This window comes from Mustela lutreola, chromosome 18 (genome assembly GCF_030435805.1).
Source record: "Mustela lutreola isolate mMusLut2 chromosome 18, mMusLut2.pri, whole genome shotgun sequence".
NCBI classification, from domain to species: Eukaryota; Metazoa; Chordata; class Mammalia; order Carnivora; family Mustelidae; genus Mustela; species Mustela lutreola.
The window spans coordinates 23540949-23568032 of NC_081307.1; the positions used below are offsets into that span (position 1 = coordinate 23540949).

Here is a 27084-nt window from a genome sequence, read left to right on the forward strand (position 1 = left end):
TTCTATGGATTTCAGGTTTCTTTGCCGATAATAAGACATTTAAATAATATGTCTATTCCAAATCCTGCTAGTTCCAAAATCCTACGAAATTTGTTAACTAGGATAATTGGTGTGAATTAATGAAATTTTCATGGGAGCACTACGTTAGGTAAGTATTTCCTAGTGAAAGAACTATGAAATAATTCTTTGCTTTCATGAATGATTGGTACTTCTAAAGCACCAAAAGGTTAATACCACTAATCAATGTTAATAAAATTAATAAAGCAAATAGAAGTGGAGAAGAATGTTAAAGGTTGTTTTTCTATTTAGATAATGTGAAGATAAGCCAGCCAAGCCCAAATCCAAATAAATGCTTATAATTTTTAAAAAATTGATATAAATTGGTTGTGTATGTGTTTAACAAAAATCAACACCTATGTCATTGTTTTGCTTCCAATCCCTGCAAAGTTAAAGTAAGATTCAAATAGGACTGCCTTTATCCAGCTTTAAGTGTGTTATTAGGCATATTTTAATCAAATAATCCGTGGAAAGCACCAGTCTATTAGTTCCAAGAGGAGTTCGATCACGGTACCATGTCAAGAGAAACAATCAGATCGTTTTCCACATGCAGGGGTATGGCCCATCCCATGTCTCAGGTAGGAAGTTGGTTCTAAGGGGAGTCTGGACACTACTACACAGGTATGAGTAGTGAGGGAGAGGAGAGATGGAGGGGAGGCTAGGACAGCTCCTAAAACCCTCAGCATAATCCAGGTGCTAGTGGTGGTTTTAAATCTCTAGTTTACTTGCCACAGAGAGAGCAAATATCCATCCCCTACTCCCGTCCCCACAGAGCCGTTCATAATGGATCATTTGAAAGATTATATTTCTAGAGACAGAGTCTTGGTCACTAAGCTAAAAGGAGGCACAGAGGTCAGGGCGACCAAGACTTAAGATGATGCTAATGTTCATATCTAGGACTATTCATGGTTGTTCATATCTCCCATGACTTGCGCCTAATTCACTGGAGAACTTCTGTGGGTGTATCTTCTAAAGATGGTCAGTCCTCGTGATCTGTGAAGTCTGTATTTGCAAATTTTTTTTATTTTTTTATTTTAATTTTTTTAAAGATTTTTATTTATTTATTTGATAGACAGAGATCACAAGTAGACAGAGAGGCAGGCAGAGAGAGAGGGGGAAGCAGGCTCCCCGCTGAGCAGAGAGCCCGATGTGGGGCTCGATCCCAGGACCCTGAGATCATGACCTGAGCTGAAGGCAGAGGCTTAAACCACTGAGCCATCCAGGCACCCCTGTATTTGCAAATTTTGCTACTTGCCAAAATATACTTGAAACCCCCCAAGTATTGCTGACATGCCCACGGTGACAAAAAACTCCAGCGTGTACCTTCCCAGCTGAGATCAAACCAGGTGACCCCTGCTTCCTTGTTCCGGCTTGCCTCCTGTCAATGCGTGTCCTTTCATGATCTATTTAGTGCCATGTTTTTTGCATTTTGTGCATTTTGTGTGTGATTTTGCTGCTTAAAATGATCCCTGAGCATAGTGCATGAGAAGGCGGGGATATGTCTCAGAGAGAAAATAGAGGGGTTATAGAAGCTTTGTTCGGGCTGTTGGCATGAGCTCAAATTAAATGAGTTTTCTCTGGGGGCACCTGGGTGGCTCAGTCGGTTGAGCATCTGACTCCTGATTTCTGTTCGGGTCATGGTCTTGGGATTGTGGCATGGAGCCCTGCCTCAAGGCTCTACGCCAGCGCGGAGTTTGCCTGGGACTCTCCCTCTCCCTCTGCGCCCCCCTACCCACCGCTTGCTCACTCTCTGGGATAAAAAATACATGGAAATTAAAAAAATACAGAAAATATTTTAAAAATAAGTTGTCTTTAAACAGAGGCACAAGTAAAACAAGGCTGTTTATTAATCAGTTGACAAAAATGCTACCACCAGAGGCTCACGGGAACTTAGTCCGGTAGTTCCCCTGGGAGCCGTGGCTCCGTATTCACTATGAAATATTCACAGAGACTTAACAGAATAAAATTACTATGAATAATGAGAGTTGACATTTTCCTTTTGGGGGCCCCAAAAGAAAAAAATCATCTTTAAAACTGGACTACTTTAATATAATAATCTCTTTAAGCAGATTCAGACAGCAGTCTTCAACATTTCAGGATTCAGGGCGTCGTCCAAAGAAGTCCTTTTAAAGGAGGATAGGTTTAGCATAAAGCAGGGCTTTATGTATTTTTTTTAAACATTTGTTCTGTGATGATTCATTTTTTAAAAATATTTTGTTCAAAGATGTATTTATTTGCCACAGAGAGAGAGAGAGAGCCGCAGGCAGAGGGAGGAGCAGGCTCCCCACTAAGCAGGGAGCCTGATGCAGGACTTGATCCCACGACCCTGGGATCATGACATGAACCGAAGGCAGTTGCTTAACCAACTGAACCACCCAGGCGTCCTATGATGACTCATTTTTAATAGCATAATATCACCCAGGAAATATCTCAATATTTTAGATTGTTGTTTTTAGTTTTTTTAAAGATTTTATTTATTTATTTGAGAGAGAGAGAGAATACTAGCAAGGGAAAGAAAGAAGGACAAGCAGACTCACCACTGAGCAGGGAACCTGCTATGAGGCCAGGCCCTCCTATATTGTTTTATGTTTATATTTAAGATGTAATACTAAGTAACCATTAGGCCAAATTTTGGGGAAAAGTTTATAACTGAAGTTTACAACTTCATTATATTAAAAATGTATTATATATGCACATATGTATATTCTATTTTAAAACATTATAAACGTAGCCAAAATGGACGTGAAGATACATTTACATGAATTATCTCAGGAAACTATACTGAATCTTTAACGGATTAAAAAAAAGTCCCCCTTTATTGTAAAAATCATAATCACAACTTAAAGGCAAAAAGAGCACAATATAGGGATCCCATAGCAATGTGTTCCTGCTGAGACCCCAGAAAATAGGCAAGTTGAATTCAATTACTAGATTCTAGAACTAAATGGGAAGTTACACAAGATCGTCTTTAAAGTCCTGTTATATACTGATATTTTATGACATATTGTTATGTAGCTTTCAAGTGTACAGGTCTCATCTCTCTGTGGAGAAGCATTCAGAATCGAGAGGTTTAGCATAAAGCAGGGCGTTCCAATCTCAGCACTCCTGACATTTCGGGCTACATAATTCTTTGTTGTAGGAGACCACCCACTAGCAGGCAGCAGGTCGTACATACACACACAACCAACTGAGCCAGCTGAAAATGTCTCCAGACGTGGACAGGTGTCCCCCTAAGGCTGGAAGGGGCAACATCACCCCAAGTTGAGAACCACTGACCTAGAGTAAATGGCTGATTGGCCCTGTTTTAATATATCACTAAATTTTCATAGACTTGTCAAGCTGTTCTAAAAGTAAGTGGAAAGAGTGTTTCTTTTTGCAATCTGCCAATAAAACACAATGAACGTATCATTAGGTATGATGCTTACCTTTCAAATTATTATTATTAAGAGACATCAAAAAGCAAAAAATATATATTTCTTCAGAAGATTAGCAAAAAGTGCCAACATACAGAATTCTAAACAGGGAAGTTAATATATATGGACGTAAGAGAGACAAACTATCAAAGTGTTTCATAATATGGTTCTAAAAGTGAAACCCAGCTGAGAATGACGCGTCACGTTATAGTTACAGTTCCTAAAATACACGGTGTGTTTCCACCCAAGGAAGCATTTTTCTTCAGAAGATGGCAACCAGGTGTGCTGCGTTTCTCCTGCAGACAAGGGGTGAGACTTCTGTTGAGAGCTGAGAAAGGCTTAACTGTGTGCACGGAGCATTTCCTGGACGCAGGAAAGCTGGGCAGTAACCCCCACCCCCCCACCCGCACCTGTGCCTCAGTTGCACAGCCTGGATGCAGGGAGCCTCACAGACTCTCCAACTAATGCCAACAAACAAAAAGAGTGGAGAATATACTTCTCTGACCTTCCACGATTTCTCGTTCCTTAGGTGAGATGACCAACAACCCCAAAACTTTCTTTCCACTCACGATTCAAAACATTGTAATGAGTTGCTTGGTGTAACAGGAATCTGTTCTCTTCATGTTTAGGCCCCAAGTGGACTTCACAGCTTCAACAGCAAATAAGCAGGGCTGTCCTAGAGCGGGTTTCCATGGCAACCGTCTCCTGCCTGTCCTAAGGACATTCCGGGCTGTGGCGTCCAGGCCTGCCTTCCCACGCTAAGCAGAGATACAGTCCCCATCTAAGGTCAGACAGATGGAGGCCTCATTTCCTTCAGGAGAGAGCAGTCTTACTCTGTGTTTTTCTCTGACAATGAGTTTTTAATCTGGTCACTTTTATGTAGGCTCACCTTGCTTTGACGAAGTTTGTTAGAGTCAAACAGATTCATTTTCTAAGCGGATAGGAGCGAATGATTTGCTTGGACAAACATTGTCCTCGTGGCAAAAAAGAAAGTGGTGCACGTTTCCCTGGCGTATTTAAATATGACTAACGTACTAGGTTTCAGGATTACGTGCACGGGGTAAAATGAGCCTTACCTGTGTATGTTTCAAGCACGGGCTTTTGTTGTTCCTTTTCATCTGTGTCCTGTGTGTGTGTATGGCACTCTTGCTGGGAAAATAGGAACACATTCCCTGGACTTCTGAACAATCTGGCATTAAGAGAGCTGACAGGCATTATAAAAACAATGCCATCTGGGACCTGGTGGGGCCATCTTCCCCAGTGCCCCCGCCCCAGTGAGCGGTAGGTTACTCCAAACATCCTGCCTGGTGACCTTCAGCGCATCAGTTTCTAGCATCTACTAATAAGGGACACACTTGTGACCTAAAGTTGCTACTATGACTTCTAACGTTCTACTTCATGTTGGAAAAATCTGGCTTCATTTCAGTATACCAAAGTACAAAATATTTCAATGAGCAAAATTCCCCTAATTCTTCCTTACTCATAAGTATAAGAAATGGGAAGGAGTCATCGGAGAGAACACAACACCAGTTTGAAAGTTTGACTCATTAATACGATCCCGTGTACCACCATTAAGAACCTTTGAGATTAGCCCAATAATCCAGTCGGAATTTTTTTTTTAAATTTGATCACATGAATCACATAGACATTGCGACAAAGAATGCATGTTGAGTTGCCAGAAGGGCCTCCACCACGTAAGGTCATTCTCAAGGTGAAGAGGGAGTCTGTGCCCAGGCTGCCTTACCTCCTATGGAGATGATGGCATCCAAGCCCTGATCCCGGAAGGGGAGATGGAGGTTGTCACATACCATGACTTCACATCCTCTACTCCGGGCGATCTCCACCAATGGCCCACAGTAGTCACAGCCCAGGGCATACACCTGGCTGTTCACTTTAAGATACTTTCCAGTCCCACAACCTGTAAGAGAAAAACCTGCATTATGTGCGTCCTTTCTGGAAAGTGGAACACTCAGTTTTTCTTACGACAAGCAAGAGAAATAACTTTGTATTAACAAACCAAGACCAATGAGAGCATAGCATGAAGGTACTCACAACAGCCAAAGAAAGACCTTCAGAGGGCACTTACAGATTTTCATTTGTAATAGAAGAGGGAGAGGAATCAGGAAAAAGAAAATGATATTTATCAAACATTTAATGAGGTCATGCCCGTAGGGTTTAGTGTGCTAGCACAACCAAAGACTGTTAGCTGGCTCACAGCAGGAGAAGAGAGTTGCTAGGACCCCAGGAGTGGGGCTCAGTCCTGCACAAAAGCTACCTTCACATACATATTTTGTTATGCAAAGGTCTGTACGTGATGGTGTTTATCCTCATATTATCTCTCCAGACATTTTAAAAAAGATTTTGTTTATTTATTTGACAAATTGAGAGAGAAAGAGCACAAGCAGACGGAGCTGCAGGCAAAGGGAGAGGGAGAAGCAGGTTCCCCATTGAGCAGAGAGCCCCACGGTGGGGTTCAATCCTAGGACCCTGGGATCACGACCTGAGCCAAAGCTCAGGTGGTGAGCTTGGTCAGCTTGGGTGGCTTAACTCGCTGAGCCACGCGAGGTGCTCCTCTCCCCAGACATTCTTACCACGTGCTTTCTGTGTAAAACAAACTACTGCTGAGCCTTTTTTCATTGGCTATAAATAAAAGAATTTATACAATAAAACATGCTTTTCAAAAATGCTGAATTTGAATGGAAAGGGATTTCAATATCTTTTCATCTGATCTAATGTCAATTCTAGGTGTTTTTTTTTTTTTTTAAGATTTTATTTATTTATTTGTCAGAGAGAGAGAGGGAGAGCGAGCCAGCACAGGCAGACAGAATGGCAGGCAGAGGCAGAGGGAGAAGCAGGCTCCCTGCCGAGCAAGGAGCCCAATGTGGGACTCGATCCCAGGACCCTGGGATCATGACCTGAACCGAAGGCAGCTGCTTAACCAACTGAGCCACCCAGGTGTCCCTCAGTTCTAGGTTTTAAACGATCTCTATTGACTCAGTATGCAACTCTTAGGACTACTTTCTTCTTAGACCATTTTTAACATTCATTTTCTGGTGGCAGAGACCCAAATAATTCAATATTTATCTAGACCAATCAGATCTGATACTACAATGAGGAGGAAGTACTAGGAGTGAGCAATCATCTTGAAACAAAGCCTTCTAGGATCTGATACTTAGTATATTTGCACAGACATAGCAGCTAATTCCTCTTCCAGAAATATTTAAAGATATCATTAGAGCTGATATTCGTGCCTACTGGAATTAGCTCTAGATTTTTCTCCCTGAAAAAAAATCTACCACTCTTCAAGGATGTTTAGTTAACTGCTTCTGAAATACGTCACAATGCTCTAATAACTCCCTCTTAATAGGGCATTCAAAATTATATGAGACACTAAAAGCATAATTAAAGTTCACCAATGCAGGTGAGACAGTGGTGATCCTGTGAATAAAAAATAAGATTCCCAATGTGATTATTTCAGTGTAACGATTGGGGTCTTGGAAATAGTTTAGATCTCATAGCCACTGCTCCCAAGAATGGTTATGAGAAAAAGTAACCAATATTTGAAGGGAGGTATGGGGAAAATAGGAATCACACAATATTTTAAAATGGCAGCCTGAGTATTTCAAAGATAATGGTCATAGCTGAAGAAAAATAGTCTTGCAAATCCATTTGCTTTTTCAATTTAATTGGCTCAGGGGATATGTTTAGAAAAATGGAGACTTACAGAGACACAAAGGAAGAACAGGTTCCTGAGAAACTGCTGGTTATGGGGGGTCGGAGGGGGAGGACGGGTGAAACTGACGAAGGGGATTAAGAGTCCAAGTATAATGATGAGCACTGACCAGTGTATAGAACAGTTGAATCATTACATTGTGCACCTGAAACTAATATAACACTGTCCATTAATGATGCTGGGATTTAAAAAAACAAAACAAAAATAGGTTTGTGGACCATTCAGGCTAGAGGGAGGTGTTCCGAGGGCATCAGGCAGTACTGAACCCACTTGGGCCTTTTCAAATCTCAGCATCCCCTGAAAGGCTTCCAGGTCCCATGGCACCCTTGATTTATCCCATATTTACTGATTTATTTTTTAAGATTTTATTTGTCAGAGAGAGAGAGAGAGCACAAGCAGGGGAGCAGCAGAGGGAGAGAGAGAAGCAGACTCCCTGCTGAGCAGGAAGCCTGATGCAGAACTCGATCCCAGGACTCTGGGATTGCGACCTGAGCCAAAGGCAGATGCTTAACCAACTGAGCCACCCAGGCATATCCCAGTTGCAGATTCATTTCCGATGGCACTCAGCCTTACGGACGGTGGCGGATTTCCCAAATATGATGCCAATATTTATTTTCCAGCTGCATACACTGCGATGCCAGAGTGGGGAAGATTTTATCCTAATGAGATGGGGAATACTGCCAAGCCTAGTGACCCCATTATCTTGAATGTGCAAGAAGCACATCAGAACATTTCTGATACTGCGGCAAGGTCCAGTGCGCAACGCTCATGCTGCTTTACAAAGTCTCCTGAAAGGACAACCTTCCGTGGTATTGAAGCGAGCTAACAGAAAGTGTTTGCAGGCTTGCATTCCCTCTTTTTTTCCATTCTGCACCACACGTAGAGTAGAAAACAGATACTTGCCCCAGTTGCACAAAATGTTTCAACGCATGGTGCACAAGTGTTTGCTAGAAATAACTAATCTGAATGTTTCCTCTCAAGCTTGTAGGAACAACAACATTTTTTAAATTAAGAGGCTTTTTTTTTTTTTTTTTTTTTGCTAAGATTATCATGTGAAAGAGGATTCTATTTTCCCATGGGAAAGAGAAGAAAATACATATATATATATATATGTGTATATATATATATATATACATATATATATATATATATATGTATATATATATATATATGGTCTGTTTATTTCCCATTTTATACATTACTTTTTTTAAAAAAAGATTTTTATTTATTTTCTTGACAGAGATCAAAAGTAGGCAGACAGGCAGGCAGAGAGAGAGGAGGAAGCAGCCTCCCTAAGCAGAGAGCCCGATGCAGGGCTCAATCCCAGGACCCTGGGATCATGACCTGAGCCGAAGGCAGAGGCTTTAACCCACTGAGCCACCCAGGGGCCCCCATTTTATACATTTCTTAAAACCAGAGAAGAAGGGATATGTTTTATTCTGTAGGCATATTCAGTTTCTGGCCACAAATCAGAGGGTCTACATTTTCATTGACTCAATGAAGGAATGGCAAATAGAGAATGACTTAACAAATCAAATTTGATCACAGAGACTGGGAATGAGAACATACAGCCAAACGGTAAAGGGAATCTTAATTATTGGAAAGTCCATTTTTATTAAGTACCCCCAAAGGCAATACTATTCAATACTAGTGGGACAGACATTTGTCTCTGATGTCAGGTAAAAAAGTAACCTTCTCAAAAAGAATCAGGCTCCGGTCTTATTCCTGCTTTCTAAACTAATCTAAATAAAACTCTCACCCCAGAACACCCTCCATGGCCCATCTAATGTCCTTAGTGACTAGCTCATTTTAGGTAATGGCATTGCCACAACTGCACAGATTCTAGCATTTCCTGAGAGACTTGGGATTTCTGCTGTCTTTGAATCATCGAATTTCTTTTCACTTAGACTCCAGTTCCTGCTTCCTTAATTCCTGATACCTGCCCTGAAGACTTGGTTGCATCAGGAACCCTTCCCCCACATCTCGGCAAATCAGCTCCGCTGGGGAATCGGGAGAAGAGGTTAATAAAATTTTAGTCAACTGAAAGTTGCACCACCTAAATAGAGAAAACAGCCTAGGATATTACTGCATAGGCAACTGGAACCCGATTACCTCCAGATGTTTATTACTTATGCACAGTTTTACTAGTAATTAAGTATAAATTGCTAATCTAATGACCGGTCAAGTTACCAGCATAACAAACAATTGATTTTAGTGAGGTGGAAAACCTGGAAAGAAAAAACATTTCCTTTTGGGGATAGTCCTATTATCTTACTTTCTTTTCTTTCTTTCTTTTTTTTTTTTTTTTAATTTTATTTATTTATTTGTCAGAGAAGGAGAATGAGAGAGAGAGAGAGCGAGCGAGTGCACAAGCAGGGGGAGCAGCAGGCAGAGGGAGAAGCAGGCAAGGAGCTCAATGTGGGACTGGATCCCATGACCCTGGGATCATGGCCTGGACCAACTGAGCCACCCAGGTGTCCTGGTCCGATCTTCCTTTCTTCTAATCTCCTTGGTCTCCTTTCTTTTCTTTTCATTTATTTTGTTCTTTAACTTCACTTTTATTTTATTTTATTTTTTTTAAGATTTTATTTATTTATTTGTCAGAGACAGAGGGAGAGAGAGCGAGCGAGCACAGGCAGACAGAGAGGCAGGCAGAGGGAGAAGCAGGCTCTCTGCCGAGCAAGGAACCCGATGTGGGACTCCATCCCAGGACCCTGGGATCATGACCTGAGCCGAAGGCAGCTGCTTAACCCACTGAGCCACCCAGGAGTCCCTTCACTTTTATTTTAAAATCTATCTTTTGAGAAACATGGATGGCTCAGTCAGTTAAGCATCTGACTCTTGGTTTCAGCTCAGGTCATGATCTCAGGATCCTGGGATCGAGCCCCACATTGGGCTCCATGCTGGAGTCTGCTTAGAATTCTCTCTCTGTCCCTCTCCCAGCTCTCAATCTCTTTCTCCCTAGAAAATGTCTCTCTCGATCTAAAGTAAATAAGATCTTTATTTTATTATTTTTTAAAGATTTTATTTATTTATTTGACAGAGAGTAGGCAGAGAGGCAGGCATAGAGAGAGGAGGAAGCAGGCCCCCTGCCGAGCAGAGAGCCTGACGGGGGGCTCGATCCCAGGACCCTGAGATCATGACCTGAGCCAAAAGCAGAGGCTTATCCCACTGAGCCACCCAGGTGCCCAAAAGTAAATAAGATCTTTAAAAAAGAAAAAACAAAACAAAACAATGCCCCCATCATTATGTAATCAAAGTAGTAGACTTTGTTTATTGAGCATTAAAAAAAAAAGTAAAAGCACAAAATTCGAAAGATACAAATGGGTAAAGAAATATTTCCTAGATATTATTATAGAGTTGCACCGGGGCATCTAAGGAATATTATTTGCACCATAATTTGCAGTAGCACAGTAGAGCAGACAACATAGGTTGGTTAACACGGTGCTGTGATCAGAGGCTGCTATGCAGGTTTTAATAGGAGACAGCTCTAGAAATACAAACATGGAGTGATCTCCACAATATATGAGAGGAAACAAAAGCTACGTGTATAACAGTTTATATTACAGACCACCATCTGTGTAATCAAGGAAAATTCACCCATAGGTACACCTATGTAAATGCTTCTACTTAAATGTCTCAGGATCATACAAGAAGCTAATTGCTACTGGCATGGGTTCCTTGGTGCCGTAGGACTGGGATGGCATAGTTTTCACTGAATACCCTTTGGTACCTTTGTTATTGAGCCACGTAAGGTCATCACCTAGCAAAACAATCTTAAGCGATCGGTATGCCTCCTTTTTTGAATTGTTTGTTCTTATCCTTTCTTTTTTTTGGAAATTTTGGTCCTATTCTTTCATATTGACTTTGAAGAATGTCTGTAGATTAAGAAAGTTATCTAATTTTCTATCAGATAAGTTGCAGATATTTTAAATTTTTGTTTCATTTATATATTTGTCTAGATTTTTGCCTTGTAGAATTTATAACTTTTCATACAGTCAAAGATATCGATACAGTCGATCACTCACAGTTTCCATATTTGCATATTCACCTACTTGATAAAGTCTATGGCCACCCCACCCCCCCACCCCCCGCCCACGTCAATGCTCAAACACTTGGGCAGTGGTTAACCGACAAACCTGTTGACACAGCAGCAACCAGTCTGGAAAAATCCGAGTTGCCTGAGGTGCCTGACTCATGTCTTATTTCGGTTCTCATCCTATCAACAAGGACCCTCTATGTAGTCTATTTAGTGCCACAGTTTTTGCATTTTTGTGCTTTGTGTTAGTGACGTCATGGTTTTGGATGGTCCCTGGGTATAGGGCTCAAGCGCTGCGAGGGGTTCCTAAGCCCAGGATGGTGATGACAAGCTTAATGGACAAGATATGTGTGCTCTGGAAACTCTGTTCAGGCATGAGTTCTGGTGTGTTGGCCTTGAATTCAGTGTTAAAGATCATACTATATAGTCATGGTGTGTCTTTAAGTAGACAGAAGCATGAAACAAGGATAGGTGTTGATCATTGACAAGAATGCTGTGACCAGAGACTCACAGGAACCTGAGCCTGCATTTGCTCTAGGGACAGTAATTCAGAATTCATGAAGTTAACGTTCATGGCAATTTTATCAACTTAACCTAGGGACTATGAATAATGACAATTGTCTTCTATGATTTCTGACTTTCCTTGGTGTTACACAAAGAAGGGGTTTTTGCCTCTGAGGATATTTTTAAAAATGATCTAGTCAGTCATCTAGTCCTATAACGATTTTGTTTTCTCATACTTAAATCTTTGCTTCATTTGGATTTTGGGGGGTAAGGCATGAGAAAGCATGTAATTATACTGTTGTCTCAAAGCTACTTATGGAATGGCTCCTTTTCCTCCTAACTGATTTTAAGATTCTGGCACTTTGCTGACCTTGTGGGTGGTAAGAGCTCCAAGTTCACTGTTCTTCTGAAACCACAGTTAATTTTTAAAAGTTGACATGAGGAAGTGGTGATGCAACATGGGGGCTTAAGTGGGTAGGAGAAGAATCAATGAAACAAGATGGGATTGGGAGGGAGACAAACCATAAGTGACTCTTAATCTGACAAAACAAACTGAGGGTTGCTGGGGGGAGGGGGGTTGGCAGAAAGGGGGTGGAGTTATGGACATTGGGGAGGGTATGTGCTTTGGTGAGTGCTGTGAAGTGTGTAAACCTGGCGATTCACAGACCTGTACCCCTGGGGATAAAAATATATGTTTATAAAAAATAAAAAATAAAAATAAAAAGTTGACATGATAGAAACAGTTTTCAAAGTCTCTCTCTTTCTACATGACCTGTTCCCCTTTCCCGGATCTCCCCCTACTCGTACCATCTTTAGTTTGCTAAAAGCCATGGGCACACATCTGTTTCTCTTACTAATATTTAGAGTAAATGTTTAGAGTAAAGGTCAAATCAGATGGGATTGGTAACTGCAGATTTAGGACTCTCCTGGGCACAGGGTGTACGCAGTTGCTGGAAAGCAGTTTTGGGTGGCTGTGCCTTCAGTTGGAATCCTAAGCATTTCTCACAGCTTACTCTTAGATCTACTGGATTGTGGCTTACCACTCCTTGATTCAGAAAGGTACTGAGCCAAAGTCCTCCAGACAAATCTGTGATTATGAAGCTATGATCTAATTAAAGATAGGCTCTAATAAGGAAAGACCTACAGAAGCATTAAGGGAAAGGATCTATGAGACTAAGAAGAGGTTAGGGGACCTCTTGTGTCATCCCACGATTCTGGCTCTTCTGTAGAAGACACGAGAGCCCATAAAGGTGAGCCACCAAATGTTATTTACAAATGTGAATGTTTCCAAATTTTAAATGGTCAGTTTCGCCCGCAGTCATTTCAGTGATGATTTATTCATTCAATGCCAGGTCAGTTTCATGGGAAGATGTGCACAGAGGCTCTTGAAAAGGTCGCCATTGTGTAAATGTAGATACCAGAAAGTTTCCTACTTCCTGACTTGATGAATTTCTGCTATAAGGTTGACTAGTCTAGGTACTGGCAGGCCAAGCATGCACTTTCAGGCTTCTGGTTAGACCAGAAGTGTAAAACGCATCTGAAAAGGAAAGGTACAATAGACTATATTTCCAACCACACAGCACAAGCCCGGATTACCTATGTCAGCGATGAGGCTGCCGGGCTTCTGCTCCTGGAGGAACTGGCGGACACGAGGCCAAGCTTTGCTCTGCAGGTCACCGAAGTAAGGTGCGGTGCTCTCATACACATCATGCACGTGCTGCTTCTCCAGCTGGGCAGCCTCATGATCCATCCTGGGAGTGGGACCAGCCCAAGAAATGCAGGTCAGAGACAGCTGATGGGGATGTGCATTTCCTAAAGTTGGAAACCTACAAGCGTTGAGGTTGTACTGTCCTTACACTCTCTTGTACACTGCAGAGGACAAAACCTGCACCGTAAACCCACCATAATTGTCCAAAGACTAGCAAATGCACAGTTATTATCTGCAGATCTTCGAAAAATAATGGTGTGTAAATGAGCCAGTCACCGTAACTTTCTGCGCAAGATCAATTCTTCATTTTGGAAGCACAGATAAAAGGCTTACCAAAACATTCTCTCTGGATGGAATCATTCTGTCTAATGCTAAATATGTTTTAAAGTTTTATAACAGGTAGCTCTTCACTCCAATCCAATTACAAAGCCCTATCGATTCTACCTTTTTAATGTTTTTGGATTGCAACTATTTCTCTATTTCCGTACTGATTCTGCTTTAGACAAGGTGCTCATCTCCTGCCTGAATTACTTCCACAGTCTGTTAACAGGGTTTTTGTTTGTTTGTTTTATTCCCCTTCAATCCCTTTCCTTCACTTACGCCACAACTGGTTTTCTGAAACAGAAATCGAATTGTGTTGCTTCTCATTTTCAGAGGCATTTTCTAGCTTGTCCAATCAAGTTCAGGTGTCTCAGAAGGGTGGACAAGGCTCTTTCTGATCTGGCCTTAACTTAACTCTTGAAGCCATTTCTCACCGTTCCCCCCACTGATGAGCTGTTCCATTCAGTGAACCCTGGTCTCTCCCGTGTGACATGTTCTCTCCCGGATCCGGGGGCCTGAACAGACGCTGTGCTTTACCTGGCTAACTTCTGTTCATTCTCAAAACACACATTGCCTCTTCCAGAAAGCCTTGTTTGACCTCTCATGCAGGATTGGGCAATCAGAAAGGAGTGGGAAAATGTAAAAGTATTCTTAGAGGCCTCTGCTGTTTGGGGTTTAATCTTTTTAATTATTCTCTTGAGGCCTGTCAGTGGAGTATCCCAGGGAAGTGGCCAGGGGTCCAGGGTGTGGCTTTTTACCAATCAATATTACAGTTTTTTTTTTTTAATTTTTAAAAAATTTCAGTGTTCCAGAATTCATTATTTATGCACCACACCCAGTGCTCCATTTTTAATTTTTAAAAAGGATTTTATTTATTTATTTGACAGAGAGAGATCATAAGTAGGCAGAGAGGCAGGCGGGGGTATGGGGGGAGCAGACTCCCCGCCGAGCAGAAGGCCTGATGCGGGGCTCAATCCCAGGACCCTGAGATCATGACCCAAGCTGAAGGCAGAGGCTTAATCCAATGAGCCACCCAGGTGCCCCCAAAGTATTTTCAATCATTTAAGGGCCCTACTGCCCCTTGTATACTCCTGTGCATCTCATGCATACCTTAACAGATCCAAAGGGCTACAATAGTTTATTTGGTATTTTCCTCTAGCGGTGGCAGGAAGATCCTAGAGATCAAGGGCTTGTCTTATTTAAAGTTGAATCCCCTGGAGCTGGCACACAGCAGACCATCAATAAACGAACCAACAAACATAACCAGAAAAGAATTTAATCCTGAGTACAGAAGGTGGCACTGGCTTTTCGAGAAGAGGGAGTCACCCTGGGGGGTGTGGGAAGAGAGGGACTTTCCATTCACAAGCTGGCAGATGAGAGAGCCACAGGAGAAGGGCATAGTCTGCAGACAGCCCCTGTGTGCCTCTCCCCACCCTCCATCCGCTCACCACCCCCACCCTGGAAAGTAGGAAGCTCTTCAGTAAGATGCTGCCTCATTAGGAACTACAAAGTGCCTTTCCCTTCTTACTCCCCCTTGCATTTAAGAAATATCTTGTGGAGAGATGCTTTGAGACTACATAAATATCCTGTTTCTCAGAGTCTCGTCAGCTAATTTTAGCATCCTATCCCTCCGTGATTCTTGCCCAAAACAGTTAGTACTACAGTCATCACCAAATGATGATATTCTAATTCCATCATTCTTTCTCTTGCAAGGAGGAGCAGTTCAGGATTTACTCTTAAGAAAATAAATTAGCAGTAGGCTCTCCTTAATTACCATGGACCTGCCCACAGCCCCTGCAAAAAATCTGGCAAACTCCTAACAAGAGTACACATCTCATCTGTGAGGCCTGACACAACTTCCACCCAAACTGGAAACAGCTTATGTTGCTCCCTCAACTGCAATTTACAAAGTAAACATACGGCTGTCTATAACTGCCTCCACAGCAGAAAGACCCAAACACCGAGTGCCTTTCTTTTTAATCAAAATCTCCATAAACTTAAGTCTCTTTAACATTTTTCCCCTGGAGGAATCAAATCAAGCAAGGCTATTTTGAGGAACCCCAGAACAAATACATTTAGCTTTCTTGTATTTGCACACGTTAAGTGGCAAACAACATAAACTCGATTATCTTCAATAGGCTGCAGCTATAAGTTCAGAATTTGTAGTATCTGAACAGCACCCTTTGGAGACTTTCCTCTAAGTCTTCTCCCAAATTGCTTAGCCTCTACGGTAAACAAAGAGCTATTTTAAAGTGTGTGAACAACAGAAATCCATTTTGTTTTTACTGTATTTTACAGTTAAGATTATATACTGCAGAGTAAAGACCTGACTGTGAAACTGATTTGTAGAGTCGGGGCTCTCTCCCATATGACATTTTTTTAACACTGGATTTAAATTTCCTGTAATATTTTTCATGTGGATTTTATACATAGAGGAGAATTCCTTGCAAATCCTTGCGAATGAGGTAATGTGATTAAGTGAGTGAGATTAGTACTAAAACACGTGGTTCAAGGGGAAGCTAGGGAGATGGTTTCAGTTTCGCTGAGCCAGGCTCCTTAACCTGTGTGCTGTAAAACTCTAGGCCCTTGTCGCTAACTGATGCCTTGCTGGTGAGTCAGAAGAGAAGGCAAAATAATTTGAAAGGTAAGGAGAAGACAGAGGAAGTCTGAAAATTCAGGACCACTGAAAATTCAAAGAACTGATTTGGGTCTTACTTTAAGTGCCACGGGAAGTAGAAAGTTCTCGTTGGTGGATGGGTTGGGGGTGGGTAACATGATTGGATTTACAATATTTACAGTTTTAAAAGACTGCCCTTGGCGTATCTAATTCTAAGGAGATTAGAGTAGCTATTATTTGTATCTGTCCAACCACGTTCAGAAGTCCCCTCATTCTGATCATTTTTGTCTTGTCCTGCCTGGATGGACATGTGACCCAGGCCTGGCCGATCATGGTATCGTATCCCTGGACACAATCATTGGTCCAAGGTGGGCAGGTGATACAAGGCGGGCCAATTAGAGGCCTTCCTGGAGTGATCTCCAGGTGGAGCTAAAGAACCAGTGGCTTTGGGACACCTGGTTGGCTTGGTCACTGAAGTGTCCAACTCTTGATTTCAGCTCAGGTTCAAATCTCAGGGCCAGGGCATCGAGCCCCCAACATGGAGTCTTCTAAAGATTCTCCCTGTCCCTCTGCACCTCCCTGACCCACTCCCACTCTCACACACACTCTCTCCCTCCCTCTTAAAATAAATACATTAAAAAATAAATCAAAACAAAACAAAACCAGTGGCCTTGTGTCTGGCATCCCAGAGCTAGAGAGATGTGACGGTCAGGCTGCCTGTGGCTACATTTCCCCCATGCGGAGAAGAGCTGACTTTAGGTGAAAGAGAATGAAGTCAGGCAAAGCAAACGGATGAGAGACAAACACAGAGAGGAAAGGGAAACATGGCGCGTGTAAAGTCCCGGTTCTACAACCTGAGACTTTGGCTGAGACTTTGGGGGCTGCTCCTTATCTTCCTCACCTTGGAGTCCATCAGTTCCCCTTTGCACTCACACTTGTTGGTTTCTGACCTGACCACGACAAGCGTCCTCTCTAACCCAGCCTTACTTCTTACACTAAGAGCTTTGGTTTTTGTTCTGTGTCTAGCCTGTATTCCTTGGAAAATGGGAGAGGCAAGAGAGTGATAGGAAACTAACAAAAGAGGTCAGTGGCCTGATGTGTTTCCCATGGAGAGAGGAACAAAAACAAGGATCTCGGCGATTTTTTCTAGCAACAGGGTCATCATTAAGAAGTCTCAAATATTTGGTTGTCTTGTTCTGGGCATGTGATTAAGAAAACACTTCTCCACCCAACTTCATTCTGGGAAAGCCTGGATGTTGGCCATTAAATATGAACACGAAAACAAACAAACAAAAACAAAACAAAACAAAACAAAATGTGGATTGGGTCTGGGCAGAAGCTTTAGGACCAGCGTGTAGCTCCAGCACCATTTTCCATGTCTCTGCAAAATCATGGAAAAAGCCACGTAGGTCCCCAAGGCAACTGTTCTTGATTGACACACTGCATATTTTTGAGCCAAAAAAAAAAAAAAAAAAGGGAATAAACAGCTCACCTAAGAAATGTTGAATAGGTAATGAAAAAGTAAAACCTATCAGTCATATTCTATGAGGTATGTCTTTTTTTTTTCTTCATAAAATTGACATTTTCTTTTTACTACAGATGTAACAAAACTGGGAGAAAACGGAATTCAGTATTGTATCCTGCCTTTTAAAACTTGATGTTGTGAGCGACAGAGCAACTTTTGCCTGTGGTTTTCATCAGACTTCTCACATAAATGTAACTTCCTTCCTCCCTAAATTCCATAGGACCTGAAATGTTTCATAGTCTACAAAGTATTATAATGACTTAAGCAATTACTTAAGTAATTCTACTTAATCTACTTAATTCCTGACAGTTTCTGATTGCTTAGGAAACAACATTAAATATGCATCTTTGGTCAGCCCATGGTATCTAGCATTAGTCTTAAACATAACAGCACTAACCATGTTTAATGAATAAATTGAAAAATGAAAATCCAGGAAAATTAACAATATTTTAAAATTATTTTATTGTTAACAGTTTAGGTAAAATTGAAGTATAACAAACTGCACATATTTAATGTGTGCCGTTTCCTAAGTTTTCTGCATATGCACATGGGGAACCACAAGACAATTACTATAATGAATGTAGCCATCACCCATAAAGTTTCCTTATGCTCATCTGTAAGCCTGCAGTCTTTCTTTTTTTTTTTTTTTTTTTTAAGATTTTTATTTATTTGACAGACAGAGATCACAAGTAGGCAGACAGGTAGGCAGAGAGAGAGGAAGGGAAGCAGGCTCCTGCTAAGCAGAGAGCCTGATGTGGGGCTTGATCCCAGGATCGTGACCTGAGCTGAAGGCAGAGGCTTTAACCCACTGAGCCACCCAAGCACCACTAGCCTGCAGTCTTTCTTAATGCCATGTTCCTGGGCAAAGAAACAAGGAGAGATGGTGCACATTGAGACATGTCCAACATCCACAATTTCAAATGTAACTTTGAGATTTGAAGTGGGTGCCAAAAAATGGACTGCTCTTAATGACCATTGTAAAACTATGCCTATCACATGCATATATAAATAGTAGAAACATTCAGAGGACCTGAAAAGGCCTTCTGAGAAAATATTTTCTTAGTAGCTTATCAAGGAGATGAGACACTGCACTTGACCCACAGAGAGCAAAGAGGACTCTTAGAGGCCTTGTTTTGTCCCCTTGAGTGTCTCCTTGTCCCCAGGGAGAGGTCACCATAGCCGCATATTCCCAGGATAGTTCCTATAGTAACCACTCCTAGAAGGGAGCTCAGAGATGGGGAGAAGAGGTTCTAAGCTCACAGCCCAGTCACCAGAAGGGATTTGTCTTTTGTTTGTGATGGGAGTTTCTTTCTACACAATTATTTTCTCTCTGATCAGTCCTTCATGTTCTGGCTCAATGGAAAACATACTCATTTGTTTTCTTATTTAATTCTGTCTGCAGATATCTACTGGTGACATTTCTGAATTACACCCTTTTGCTGTGAGGTAAAACAATAGAGCTTTTAGAGGAAAAAGAGAGCTTCTATTTGGCCTTGAGGTAGGTTAAGATTTCTCGAACAGGTCCTAGAAAGAACTAACCATAAAAGGGAAAATAAATAAATTGGACTATTAAAATTAAGACATCACAGGGCACCTGGGTGGCTCAGTCTGTTAAGTGTCTGACTCTTGGTTTTGGCTCAGGTCATGATCTCAGGGTCATGAGATCGAGCCCTGCATCAGGGCTCTGTGCTGAGTATAGAGCCTGCTTAAGATTCTCTCTCTCCTTCTGCCCCTCCTGTCCCTCACCCCACCACTCACACTACTCTCTCTCTCATTCTCTCAAATAAATACATGAATAAAATCTTTAAAAATAAATTAAATTAAGACATCAGTAGGAGAGTGAAAATTCAACCCGTAGGATGTAAAAAGATAGTCACACTACATACATCTGACAAAGAATTTATATCCAGAATATAAAGATTTCTTCCACATCATTAAGCAAGAGACAAACAACCCAATATAAAAAAGGACAAAAATCCACAGAACTGCACAGTGGGCAGGAGATGAACAGGAAATATATGAAAACGTGCTCATCTTCATTCATATCAGACAACTGCGGATTAAAACCACAGTGTGATACCACACTCTAAGTGAGAGAACAGCTAACAGGAAAAACACAGAAGATACCAGGTACTGGTGAGAACATGGACCTGCCAGAATTAGAATACGCTGCTAGTAGAAGTGTAAATCATGTCAGCCTGTTTGGAAGACTGTTTGGCAAGTGACAACTAAAGCCAAATATATGCACATCCTGTGGCCCAGAGATTGTACTCTTTATGTATGTGTATATATATCCAAAAGAAATGCCCATGAATGTTCTCCAAAAGACAGTCTAGAATTTCCACAGTAGCACTCTTCAAAATGGCACTATCCTGGAAAGCATGCATTATGTCTATATCAATAGTCCATCATAAATAGAACAATCAAATAGATTGCCATCGATTCATATGAAGAAATACTGGAGAGTAATAAGAATGAAAAAGTCTGCGACTGTATGCAATGAGATGGCTCAGTCTCCTAAATATAATGTGAAAAGAGAAAGACACAAAAGAATACAGAGTGTAGGATTCCATTTATGCAAAGTACAGAAACAGGGAAAACAATCTGTGCAATTACAAGTCAAATCATGGTTACCTGGGGGTGTGGTAATAGCAAAGGAGCAGGGAAAGTACCATTCCGGGTGTGGGTAATATTCTACTTCTTGATCTGGGTTCTGGTTACACAAGTGTGCTTATTTTGTGAAAATTCACCTAAGTGTACACTTATATGTACTTCCCTGTATATTTCAATGTAAGAAAATTCTTTCACTTTCAGACAGTTGTCTTGCTATGAAGTTTAAAGCATTTTAAAACTCAAAGCTGAGCAGAATATCCTTTCTCAGCTGTGTTCTGCCATTGCCAGGATGAATGAATGTCATTCAGTCAGTGCCTCCTGGGGGAGACCTAGAAACTGGAGATCACTAGGGTCGAAGATGAGTTAGGATACTATGTTGAGGCAGTATTCCCATGAAATTAGATTATGTAATAATATATACAGAAACTGTTGAAAGAGTTTTTAGGTCAGAAATTTAAGGACAAAATTTAAGGATTTCCTTTCCTCTTTTTTCTTGGAATAAAACTATAAAACTTTCGACGAACATAAAAAAGACCTGAACAAATAGAGATAAACCCAATGCTTGGGATGTGGACCCAACTTGACTTCAACAACCACACACTTAAAAACTGATTCACAAATAACCCTTAAGGACATGGCATAGGGAAATTTTCTGAGGATTTTATACTAATTTAAATAAGATAACATTTCATGCCAGGTTATCCAGTAACCAGTGAAGAATAAAGTCCATTTGTCCTCAGTAAAGGTGTCATATTAGGGCAGCAGGTCAGTGACTAATTGGTCTGCTGCAAGAAAAGAAAGTTACTTTACCAACCCAAGATTCATGTGCTTACTAGATAACTGAATAGCTTTACCTAAATATTTAATGTGAAATTAAGGATGAATTTTGTTAGCTCCAGCCTCCAAGAAGCACAGCTACAATGATATAAGAGGATTGTGGATCTCAGTAAATGGATGGGGACAGATATTATGTAAAGAATCCGGGAAAGATGCTGCCTTAGCCTTAGCTTATAACAGCATGTGGGTCCTTTTCTTACTTACAGTCATTCGCTAATTACTTTGTTGTTCTACCGTTACCCATTAAGACAATTCTGGGATATGTCACTGCCTTGTTCGACATGTTTGGACAAACTGAAATTTCCTGATTTATTACTCCTATGTTGATCAGCTGGAAGGTTTAGCTAGCTGTCGATGAGGCTATCTGCAAGGGCACTTACTGGAAAAACCTGCTGAGCTGATGGGAGAATAAAATCCTTCAGAATGATTTCACAATATTAATAAGCCTTAGAAGCAAGGGAACAGCAATTTGGAGCCTAACTGATAGGTGGACAGTTAATCTCCTGCACAACACAGTTGTAATAGAAGAAACAGAAGAAACAAAGAAGGAGACAAAAATATGTACCAATACAGTTTTTCTTTTCTTTAAGATTCTATTTATTTATTTGAGAGGGAGAGAGCAGGGGGAGGGACAGAGGGAGAGGGACAAGCAGACTCCATGCTGAGCGTGGAGGGCTCAAACCCAGGGCTCAAACCCATGATGCAGGGCTCAAACCCATGACCCTGCGATCATGACCTGAGCTGAAATCAAGAGTCAGATGCTTAATTGACTGATCCACCCAGGTACCCCTGTAGTTTTTCTTTTTAAGGGAGCAAAATGGAAGGATAAGGAAGGGGAAAGGCACTAGGGGAAGAGAAAAGAAGGAGAAAAAAATGGACAACAAATATATTTTGAAGGATTATCATGTGCTTCCTATATGTTAATGCAAAAGAAGCAAGACATGGGAAGGGGGAAAAGTAGATAAAGATCTAAGAGTCCCAACTTTATTGGGATAAAAATAAAGAAGAGATAAAATACATAGTTTTATGTTTTTATTAATTTATATCTATTCCAATTAGGGCTCAGAACTACATATTTAGATTCTAATATTCACCATTCATAGAATGCATTGCCATTAATCAATCATTAACAGAAATCAGATTTGACAACTTGTAACTGAAATTTGCTTGAAGCTTTGTATTAAAAAATTAAATTTCAAAATCACACCAAAGAAGCTTAAAAACTCTTGCTCTAGAAGTCTAGAATTGTAGTATGCTGGAGTTTAATATATTATGTTCATTTCCAGTGTAAATGGAAATTGCTAAAAAGGAAACTGTCTATGAGCCCTGCTTGCATGTAGAGTAACACATCTCCAAATGAATGCAATGAATGCATGAGAAATTAGGATCGTCACCTTAGAACTCAATTAAATTGTACTTGTAAGAAGTATCTATTCAAAGACTGACCCAAACTGGGCAAGCCACTGTGTTTCTTTTCTTTCTTTCTTTTTCTTTTTTCTTTTTTTTTTTTTGGCCACTGTGTTTCTTAAAGCCCTTTTGGGGCATTTGGATGGTGCTGTCGATTGTGTCCAACTCTTGGTTTTGGCTTAGGTTGGGATCTCAGGGTTGGGATCTCAGGATTGTGAGACCAAGCCTCACATCGGGACCTACACTAAGTGCAGAGTCTGTTTGAGATTCTCTTCCTGCCCCTCCTGCTTGTGTGCTCCCCTCTCTCTCTTTCTCTCTCTCTCTCTCTCTCAAACTTAAAAGTTCTATCATAGCTAAGGCACAGAAGTCAAATCACTTCAGGTTACCCGATGGGTCTGAAGGTCTGACTGCTATGAAAGGACACTAATGTGTGGAACCCAGAACATGAAGGCATGAAGTCACTGCTGAGGATAATTTCTGGTCAATATCTGTTTGTTCCTTTGTTTGTAAACAGTAAGACTTTAGTATGAAAGAGCAGAGGTAGTTGTGAAAAAATCATTTTGGAAATCTGAGATTCTGTGAAATCGCTGATCTCTCCCCAAGCCTGAGGCCACACACATATGACCATTATTTGTATTTTAGAAATTTTAGAAATTAAATTTTATTTATTTATTTAAGTGAGAACATGTGCCCATGGAGGGGGAGGGGGAGGAGAGGGAAAGAGAGAACCCCAGGCAGACTCCCCACTCAGCATCGAGCCCCACACAGGGCTTATTTGATCCCAGGTCCCTGATATCATGACCTGAGCTGAAATCATGAGTCAAATGCTTAACTGACTGAGCCACCCAGGCGCCTCAGAGCTTAAATACTTTTTAGAAAGTTCTGCTTATCCTCTCTTCTTTTGAGGAGCTGCCCACCTCAGACTCCATTGATGCCGGGGCTGCTGGTCACATAGGCGAAGGCGGTCGACATATAATCCAATCTGGGACAGTCATTCTCTCTCCCCTGAGAAACTGGTAAGAGGTAGTTGGAACCCAGTTCCTAATCGCACAAGCCAAAGATGCTCAAGTCTTCCAACTGTTGCCTTTCCTGGGGTTTGGCTTGTAGCTCTTTCTTCTGTCAGCTCCTTAGTACATTGCCAACAAATCCCTCCTTCTTGCCTGAGGAGGAGTTTGTTTTGATGTTTGCTGCCAACAGACTTTATGAACAGACTTAGATGGGTCTTTGCAATCACGGCACCCGCCTCAGGGGGTGTCACAACGGGCGAACCGCGTTGTGGCCACCAGAGTTCCCGATAGGACTTGCCACAAATAGACAAAAAGACCCTTGCTCAAGCTGGATGGCGCTAAAACATGCTGGGATGGCAGCATCTTCTGGGAACCAGCGCTAGCCCAGAGGTCAGAGTTGTGATGCTACCACTGCCATCTTTGTCGTCTCTCCGCCTTTCTTTTTGCACTGCCACAACCTAGTATCTGAGCTGTTGTTACAGGCTTCCGCTCATTCTGCCCCGCCCCCTTGCCTTCCTCCCACTCCCCACACCTTCTCTATCCTTAAGGCTGCGAGTTTGCACCATCCTTCCTCCATTAATCATCGCTTGCTGGAGACACTGTACATCCAGCAAGGGGCTGGATGTACATCCAGCAGGGGCTACACAGTATGCGTGTTACTCCTGGCTTGATGGTGGTTTGTCATTTTCCCTCCATGAGCTCAAGAAAAGCAATCTAGAATCTCTGCTTCATGCCAATCCTGGATAATTTTCCAGATAACGGATAAAAGCCATTTAATAGTGTTGAAAGCCTCTCAGGGGTCTCTATTTTCTGTGGGAAGAAGCTTGTACTCCCCGGTCTGGCATTCAGAGCCTTCCACAACCGGGTCCCAGTCTGTCCTAGAGCCACCGCGTCTCAAGCTTTCAGCTTCCACCTGAAGACCCCTTCTCACCCTTCTGTTAGTGGGTGTCCCACAGCTCTTCATTCGGGTTTGCCAAAGCCAGCAGACTGTCCTTTGTCATCTGAAATGCTCTATCACCTTCCCCTTCCAAAATCTTACCTGGCCTTTGAAGTCTGGCAGACTTTTTCCTCCTCCATAAAGACTTCAGGCAGAGCCATAGATATTTACCAGCCTTCCCCACTCTTCCTGTGCTCTGCGTATTTATGATCTATATCACTCTTCTCACTCTTCGGACATTTCTCCTGATCCCATCTTGAATTCTCAACTTCATATATGTGCCTAATGAAATTAGAAGCTCCTGGAGGGCAGGAATGGGACTAGGACCTTTCTTTGTCTTTGGATCATGCAAAACACAGAGCAGTCACTCAATATCTACCTGCAGAACCAATGCATCCATGAGCCTATTGCTTAGTTCCTTCTGCAAGACAATGGTACTTAACTCCAGACAAACTGGCCCTCAAGTATGGGGTCAGAAATCATAAATGCCCTGCTGGGACCAACAGGAAACAGGGCAAGGACTGAGCTTTTCCCCAATTGTCTTTCCTATTTCATGATTTCCTGCCCCGGCAGAGGCTGTTTCACACATGTACCCCAGGCAGGCAGAGTCATATTTTTGTAACTAAAGGCAAATGTAAGCATATAAATTGTTCTCCCATTATAAATGCCACAGAGGACGCAATATTAAAAAAGCAAACGTAAACTCTAAATTGTAAAGACCTACTCCATCTGCAGTTCTTTTTTTTTTCTCCTAATTAGTTTGCCAGACTGAGCTACATCACCTTGTTTTTCTGCTTAATACCCTAGGAGATTCTGATTTTTCTTTTTTAAAAAAAGATTTTATTTATTTATTTGACACAGAGAGATCACAAGTAGGCAGAGGCCAGGCAGAGAGAGAGGAGGAAGCAGGCTCCCTGCTAAGTAGAGAGCCCAATGCGGGACTCAATCCCAGGACCCTGAGACCATGACCTGAGTGGAAGGCAGAGGCTTAACCCACTGAGCCACGCAGGCACCCCTCTAATTGCAATTCTAACATAACAATACAAGTTGGTCAGGACAGTTCAAAGACTTAACTACAAGATACAGGTTTTTTGGTTTTTTTACCTTTTAATCCCTGATCCTTCAAACTTAACATCTACATATTACTTTCAAGTACAGACAATACTGCAAAGTTTTATAGGATAACAGCTATCACTTAGCAATGCTCTTTACTAGAAAAGCATTTCGCATCTAAAAAATACTACATGCTTTCTTGTAATTTGACCTCACCCCATGTAACTATTTTTAAATTCTTTTTGCCACCTTGTACAAAAATAAACTCCAACTTACTTTATATCACATTATCGTAAATTTAAAATTATCGAGATAGGGGCTAATGAGGTTTGCCCAGTGCCCCAGTGCCCTCCTGTTATTTAAATTATAGTAAAAGCTAAAAGCTACTAACCTGAGTCATCTTGTGATTACAGGAAAATTACTTCTTGCCTTTGTGAAGCACGGCAGTTTTTACCCTTAGAGAGTGACAGGTTTTGCCCATGACTTTGTCAGTGTGGAATGTAAATGAAAAGTAGTCGAGTGAAATCCAACAGCGAGGTCCTTCACGCGATGACGCACTTTGCATGAGTCTCCAAAAGGAACACAGGCCCTATTCGGGAAAACACAAATGCTCAATGTCATTTTACATAAGACAAATACTGAACCAGCCACAGCTCAGGCTGACCTCTTGACCCATGTATAAATTACCCAGAAAAGAAGGGATTAGAAAGAACTGGGAATCTATGGAGAATGCCAGCCGTGGTAAGAGCCATTTCTGAATTAATTCTTAAGCTTTCTATAAAATATACGGTACTTTCTCCCAAAAATTACATTGAATGATCTCATCTTGTTCCTAGAAAAATGACAAGCACTGAGGGTCAACTCTGAATCCCATGGCTTAAGGAAATGTATGCTATTTAAGACAATATTACCAGGGGCGCCTGGGTGGCTCAGTGGGTTAAGCCGCTGCCTTCCGCTCAGGTCATGATCTCAGGGTCCTGGGATCGAGTCTCGCATCGGGCGGGCTCTCTGCTCAGCAGGGATCTTGCTTCCCTTCCTCTCTCTCTGCCTGCCTCTCTGCCTACTTGTGATCTCTGTCAAATAAATAAATAAAATCTTTAAAAAAAAGAAGAAGAAGAAGAAGAAAAAAAAAAGACAATATTACCAAACTGCATTAAATCACGCCAGTACAATTTAACTGCTCAATATTTGTTCATAATATCAGCATCACTTTGAGACGTACTGCTACTTATTCTTCGCTGTTCACATTTCTTTTCTTTTCTCATCACACAGTGGCTCTGTCATGAAACTCATCAGAAGACTTAGTTACTTTT

At 41.5% G+C, this 27084-nt stretch overlaps 1 protein-coding gene across 6 annotated transcripts in view; it reads right to left on the reverse strand.

The window, feature by feature from the left end:
• The window catches only part of TRMT9B (tRNA methyltransferase 9B (putative)), a 62012-nt gene that overhangs the window by 7987 nt on the left and 26941 nt on the right, over positions 1-27084 (reverse strand). For 4 of the 6 annotated variants that reach the window (XM_059155898.1, XM_059155896.1, XM_059155897.1 and 1 more), the window contains 3 exons: positions 26163-26360; positions 13343-13497; positions 5215-5388 (listed from right to left, as the gene is read on the reverse strand). In XM_059155898.1, coding sequence (XP_059011881.1) covers positions 5215-5388; positions 13343-13496 — 328 coding nt within the window. In that variant the 5' untranslated portion in view covers position 13497; positions 26163-26360. The remainder of the gene's footprint in view (positions 1-5214; positions 5389-13342; positions 13498-26162; positions 26361-27084) is intronic. The other 2 variants (XM_059155901.1, XM_059155900.1) reach the window with 2 other exon arrangements.